Source organism: Gadus macrocephalus, chromosome 14, assembly GCF_031168955.1.
Source record: "Gadus macrocephalus chromosome 14, ASM3116895v1".
Lineage (NCBI taxonomy): Eukaryota > Metazoa > Chordata > Actinopteri > Gadiformes > Gadidae > Gadus > Gadus macrocephalus.
This window is the reverse complement of record NC_082395.1, coordinates 10,533,898-10,540,691: the sequence shown is the minus strand read 5'-3', so window position 1 is coordinate 10,540,691 and position 6,794 is coordinate 10,533,898. Positions and strand designations below refer to the sequence as shown.

The 6,794-nt window shown below is 44.4% G+C and overlaps 1 protein-coding gene across 1 annotated transcript in view; it reads left to right on the top strand.

The window, feature by feature from the left end:
• The first annotated feature begins 658 nt into the window (after positions 1 to 658).
• The window catches only part of slc17a6b (solute carrier family 17 member 6b), a 12,666-nt gene continuing 6,530 nt past the window's right edge, over positions 659 to 6,794 (top strand). Inside the window, exons 1-6 of the mRNA XM_060071960.1 lie at positions 659 to 1,212; positions 2,731 to 2,986; positions 3,386 to 3,504; positions 4,739 to 4,853; positions 5,912 to 5,999; positions 6,120 to 6,206. Of these exons, the coding sequence (XP_059927943.1) occupies positions 1,139 to 1,212; positions 2,731 to 2,986; positions 3,386 to 3,504; positions 4,739 to 4,853; positions 5,912 to 5,999; positions 6,120 to 6,206 (739 nt within the window). The 5' untranslated portion in view covers positions 659 to 1,138. The remainder of the gene's footprint in view (positions 1,213 to 2,730; positions 2,987 to 3,385; positions 3,505 to 4,738; positions 4,854 to 5,911; positions 6,000 to 6,119; positions 6,207 to 6,794) is intronic.

Sequence of the window (6,794 nt, the reverse complement as noted above, 5' to 3'; positions counted from 1 at the left end):
TTGTTTCATATAGCTATGCTCAGTATTGACTCTTATGAACGGTAGCGTAGCCTAGCCTACAACAAGTGCCGGGGGGAGTTAATGTTCTTGCATTTAGTAAGATATGGCCTATGTGGCCTGTAGAGTTGATGTATTGCTTCAATAGGGGCTAAATGTAAAATGTATGAAGTCTAAAGATAGGGGTACTGAAAGATGAAAATAGGGGAGAACGAATTCATTATTGATGGATTCCTATTCGAGATTTCCTCCTGCTCATCTCGTTACCATAGCACCGCCCCGTGAGACACGCTCGTTCATGGGGAAGACCGATACAAGTGCGCGGGGTTTTACAAAAGGCTTTTGCACCCCCCCCCCCCCCCCCCCCCTCCTCGTCCCCAGGAAAGATATTTATATAATGACATAAATGCAAAAAAATAGAGAACATAAGCTACGCAGAACAAGACTATATGCTCGTTTACGTCGGAAATTATGTCACTTAAAAAAAGCCTACTTCTATATCACGAACATTAGTACTATTTTAAAGAACGTGTGTAAATCGTTTGTAGCCTAATAAGAAAAGAAGATTGCCTCTATAAAAAAAGAGAGAAATGCAGTCACGAAGCAGAAACAGTGTGTCTGACCGGAGCCTCTGACCTTGGTGCTGAAAGAGCTGCTACGTCACAAACACCAGCGCGCAGCGTGAGGCGCGAGATCCTACCCCTCTTTGATTTATCGAGGCAACTCCACACACCTCCTGGTGCCGTTTACCGTTTGAGGCTTTTCATTATTTATTCATCTATACATACTTTACTGTTGTGGGTCGCGTGATATAGAAAATTCGCTCTTCTTCGACCCATATTTGTATTTCTGCAGGTGCTTTGAGTTTCTTGGTAGTGATGGATGCGCGCGTGCCTCCTGTTCCCGAGCAGAGCGACGAGCGCGTTGCGACGGAAGAGTCGGAGCGCGACTGATTTTTTATCTTTAAAGCGTTCGTCCTGAGTGGAGCCTCGCCTGCAGTCGCTGGAGAGAAAAAACAGGTTATAGCCTACTGAGAGAATTCGCTTTGTTCGCCGCTCTGTTCGCTTTTTGTTGTTCGCGTAACATTATGCATCAGAATTAAATAGTATTGGAACAGAGGCCTACACGTTAAACACTGGATATGGAGTCCGTCAAGTCAAGAGCAACGGCGGGGGTCAAGGAATTTGCCGGGAAGACATTAGGTCATATGCACAGGTACGTAATATGCTGTTTTGCTCTACTCCTGCTGTGGAGTGTTCAAGGCTTTGTGTCTATATGCTACCAGCTGTAGCCTAATGAAATTGGCTCTAATCCACTTCCATAATGTTAAATATACCTGCGGGCCAGCAGAAAAAAACGTATTGAACAACTTGCAGCCATCTTTAGGCACGCCTCTAAAAGAAGGATGGAGAGGTGAGGCTGGGGAACGAAGAACGGTCTCTATAGTGACCATGCCACGCCTGATGAGATCAGACTCGTTGAAATAATTCACCATGCTACACTGCCATCCGTTCTGTCTCCGATAACCAAAAAACATATGCACATGTAGGCACATATTCATGTAGGCCTAATGTAGATTTTCAAGTGAAATCCTCCAAACAGCAATTTGACTCACTTTACGACTATACAGAGGCGATCGAAGTCAACCCATGCAGCCCTACTCTGATCATGTGTGAAGGCCTAATAGATTGCAAGCATTTCGGTGGCTGTGTCCATCACATAATAATGGAAAAATGCAAAAGTAGACCTTCATTTTGGGCTGGATTCAAATGATCACAGACGGTTTTCGTTTCATTCTCCAGATCTCAAACGTGTGGGCCTGCAAGTGTAATCTGCTAGGCCTGCTAGATTTTCTCGAAATTATAATTGGTCTTGCTTGCTCGTTATTAATCCAAGACTAATTGGACTAGATTCCTGAAATCTGATAACGGTGTGACCTTAAATAATAAAGATTCGGCTTTTAAATTAGATTTATTTGAATTAATATAGGCATACATGTAAAGGCCTATGTAGGCCTACATATGCAGTCTAAAAATAGGCCTAGCCGATATAGTCATACATTGTCCCACTGAGGTGGGTCTACATTTGTAATAGAGTCACTTTTAGTCTTATTCATATTAAATGCAGAATGTATATGCCTAGCTAATTGAATCGCTAATTGAATAGTTCTTTATTTAAAACGGGATGAAAACCCAGAGCTTTCCATGTTTTTTTAATTCGGAAGGGATTGCATTCGAACGAAATCTATCGAATGAATGTAGAATTGCGTCTCGAATGACGCAAGCATGCGAGGAACTCCGTGTACGTGAGAGCGGACCGTGTGCTGCTGTTCAACACTGAATACTGATGAGCTGCTACCGCTTGCTGCAATGCGGTACCAAGCACATCTCGCCTTTCTGAGACTCTCAGAAAGCCACACTTATGTTGTCTTTCTTTAAAAAATATTGAATGTTTCTTTTGATTCACTAAGCTGACTGACTATGCTGGATGTGGTCATTTCTACTTTCGACAGTTTAATATGAGGCATCCATCACCTCGTTACAGCAATCGATTTAACGGATTGCATTTTCTCAGCAAACATTTGCTAAATATTTAACGCAATAGTTGATGCAATAGCATACAAAATATTTGTATATAATTGTCATTCTAATAACGTATTAAGACGAATTGAATAACCGAAGTGCAGGCTTTCTGGGAAAAACACGGTGTTGTCTAAACCTTCCTGGTGTGCAGAGTGCTCGAGAAGAAACAGAAAACGGGAGAAGTCATCGAGCTGACTGAGGATGGGAGGCCCCAGGAGGCCCCTGAGAGGAAGCCCCCGCTGGTCGACTGCACGTGCTTCGGGCTGCCCCGCCGCTACATCATCGCGTTGATGAGCGGCCTTGGGTTCTGCATCTCCTTTGGGATCCGCTGTAACCTGGGCGTGGCCATCGTGGGCATGGTCAACAACAGCACCGTGCACGAAAACGGGAAAATCATCATCAAGGAGGTGTGGCTCACTTGGTCGTGATCCATGCAGCAATATAATAAATTGATATGATTCCCACCCACCCAACCCCAAGCCCAATTAAATACACTACATCCACCACACCTGCAACACGCGTGTACCGCTTTTCTTTAACCTGGCACACACCAGGGTTTCCATTCATTGTTCACATTCAAATCATGTTAGGTTTAGGCTATTTATCCGAGGGCTCATTGATAGCAACGCCCAAATCCTTAGGCCCATGCAATCAGGCCTGGAATTGTGTTGAGTAGGCCTAGGCCTATACAGGCCTATAGGCCTTCACCTAAAACTAAGACATAAATCACCGAATCAACTATAGGTGTCACCTGTATAGGTTAACACACAAGATATTTAACATTTTCATGTTTTTCATCCCTAAAGAAAGCAAAGTTCAACTGGGATCCAGAGCAGGTCGGTTTGATTCACGGATCCTTTTTCTGGGGCTACATCGTGACGCAGATCCCCGGGGGGTATATATCGTCGAAGCTGGCTGCTAGCAGGTACGCCGGAGCCCGTTATGGCCTCTTATCAATTATTATCTACCTCATAGAAACTATTAGTAAATATATAGCGAGGACTATTTTAGGCCTTGATTCAAAACCTAGGCCCAATCATGTCGTTTTTCTATTGTTCGAATAGACGTGCAGATATGTTTACACTATTGTGGGCTTTAAAATGCATAATTAAATAATGGTAATAGTTTATACCATACATATAACATCTACTGTCTATTCCCGAATAATGCCAATCATGAATCCATGTTGAGAGCATTGTCCCTCGGTGAGGGTCTGCCTGGCCGATTAGCGCTTGTAAAATCGAATGGGAAGAATGAGTTGGCGGGACTGGTGGTAGGCCTACGAAGCGGGTGTTGGCGGGACGGGTGGTGGCGGGGTACAGGCGGCGTGGGATTGGACCGCAGGCCAGGCGCACAGCTCCGCGTGCTCGCGGCTCCCAGCCACCTGTTAATGAGTCCCCCTGGGACGCCGCGTGGCTAATCTCTTTATTGTGGGGGCATGGCGACCAGCCCGGCCTTGTCGCCAGGGGCTTTTATTACTATATTACACAAAGAGCTGATCCATGAGGGGTTCCGATGGGTGTTTCTGACAAAATAACATCGTGGATAAGTGCCCTAGTCGGTAAAATAGCACGACTTTAAGGTGGAGGTAGGCTATATGTATCCTTAAAATAGAGCATTCGTTTTCGGCCCCTCCCGTCTTTCAGATTGACACCCGGAATGTAATCAAATCAATTCATCTCGTGCCTGAACCGGATTAGGGTTGGCCCCACGCGTACAGACCAGGGGTGGCGGGACGTGACATAAATGTTAAATGGGTTTCTGTGAGCGGACGGCTTGGGAATGACGCTGTAGGCTCAGCTGTGTCAGTAGACTACAGTGCGTCTCCGCACCGCCTATATTGCTTCCATGCACCACGGGCTGTATGGCCCATTTATGAAGGCCTATTTGTGCCCTGTCAATTGCTGTAATACTTTAAGAAAGGAAACGGCCTCCCGTATAGTAATTCATTAATCATTTATAGAGACAATGTTTGATTTAATTGCAAACAGATGGAGTGCGCCAGAGAGATATAGAGAAAGGGGATGGGGCACTATGCCCATGAAAATATTTCCAATATAGAACCGAAAATGTACGTTTTTCTTCAGTTTGTGAATAATTGATTGGCTGTTGAATGTAGGAATAGGCTACATAGAATACTAATATGTCATCATTTCCAGGGTGTTTGGGGCAGCCATCTTTCTGACCGCGACGCTCAACATGTTCATTCCCTCGGCTGCGCGGGTTCACTACGGGTGTGTCATCTTTGTGAGGATACTGCAAGGTCTGGTCGAGGTAAGAGCAAATTTATTCTATCTACACTCACAATCCAACTGCAAGACATTCTTTGAATTCCGTTCATATAATAGGCCGTCCGATTGAATACAACGTGGGCCTTGGCCCGAGGTCCACATGAAATGCGATTTGAATGAATGGCGCTTAATTTAGACAATGTTTTTGTTGTCAACATTGAGAATATATGAGGTTGCAGCGAGGACGCATCAATTTCCGCCAATGGGAAGCGATAGGCTACGGCTCCACCGAGATAGGAAATGCGAAGCGGCCTGCTATTGATTCGGTCTACAGTTTACGTGAAGCCTGCTGAAATTTATTCAAAAAATCATAAATAAATCTGATCATTCATAGAGCTGAAGAAATCTGTGTAAAAAAAAAAGAGAAACCTTTTACAAGAGTGAAACAAGATATCGAGGCCAACATAGCCCTATGTATTAATATTTAATGACGTAGTGGTTTTGTCCTCATCTGCCCTGGTGAGAAAAAAACTACACAATGAATTGATATAGCAGAGCACTCCCTTGCATACAAATTCTGATGAAAGGTTGAGATTGTGTTGAGGTTATGTTATGTTGGGTTTTAAAACGAGCACTATATGATAGTCATTTGGCAATTTTAAGAAGATAGCTTTCATATACACACATGTGATGAAAATCCTTTCAACAAATTACCTCCATAGTTGACCACGGTACGGCCTTGTAATAGCGTGTGATACCAATGGTATTTGTTTCTTACGGGAGGCCTATATATATGCAGCTATTTAGCCTCTCTTAGTTCATTGGGAAATCAAGTCCACTGATAAGTCTGCAGGGTTTATCAGGCTGTTGGAAAATAAAAACAAAAGGCCATCAAATCAGTGAATGTCATGTTCACAATATACAGAATTGATTGTCTTGCAGGATCATTTGGATGCGTCCAATGGCTTCGGGCTAGTCTTTCTTCCCATGCAAAGTAATGCTCCTGTAGGCTACGATTGGGTATCTCCTACTACCATTGTATCTCTCAGTATTTTGGAAACAGCCGGAGGACTAAATATGTTGTGTGGTGTCTTCCACTAGGGAGTGACCTACCCAGCCTGCCATGGCATATGGAGTAAGTGGGCTCCTCCACTGGAGAGGAGTCGGCTAGCCACCACTTCCTTCTGTGGTAAATACTTCCTCTCCTTCGTCTTAACGAAAAGGTGTTAAAGTAAATCTCTCAAAAGTGTGATTTTTTTTCACTTGCTCTAACGAATGGCGTATTGCTCTTGAATGCTGCTTCCCACAGGATCTTATGCTGGCGCTGTGATCGCGATGCCATTGGCTGGGATCCTGGTTCAGTATTCCGGCTGGTCCTCTGTGTTCTATGTCTACGGTGAGATTTATTGATTGATGGGGCCATATGTGTTGTGTGTGTGTGTGTGTGTGTGTGTGTGTGTGTGTGTGTGTGTGTGTGTGTGTGTGTGTGTGTGTGTGTGTGTGTGTGTGTGTGTGTGTGTGTGTGTGTGTGTGTGTGTGTGTGTGTGTGTGTGTGTGTGTGTGTGTGTGTGCGTGCGTGTGTGCGTGTGTGTGTGTGTGTGCGTGTGTGCGTGTGTGTGTACGTGCATGCATACAGTTTTTTGGGTGCATGTGTGTGTGTTGTTCATGGAACCGAGGGGGTGATAGGGAACAGAGAGAGAGGGAAGGATAGACAAAGACAAAAGAAAGATAGAAAGGGGTATACCATTCCATCCAAAATAAATAATGTAATAAGATACATTAATTGGGCTATTGACAAAAGAAAAATCTATAACTAACATGGCCAACCCTAATTTAAGGTTCGGATTGATGGAAAGTTCAGTGAAAGTCAAATGGATTGTGCGCGCTGTGCATTGATTCCCCCCGCCCCTCACATGTCCGCCCCCACCACCGTTCCTGTCACTACATATGAAGGAGGTTTTCCCTCCTCTGTGATATCAACTCT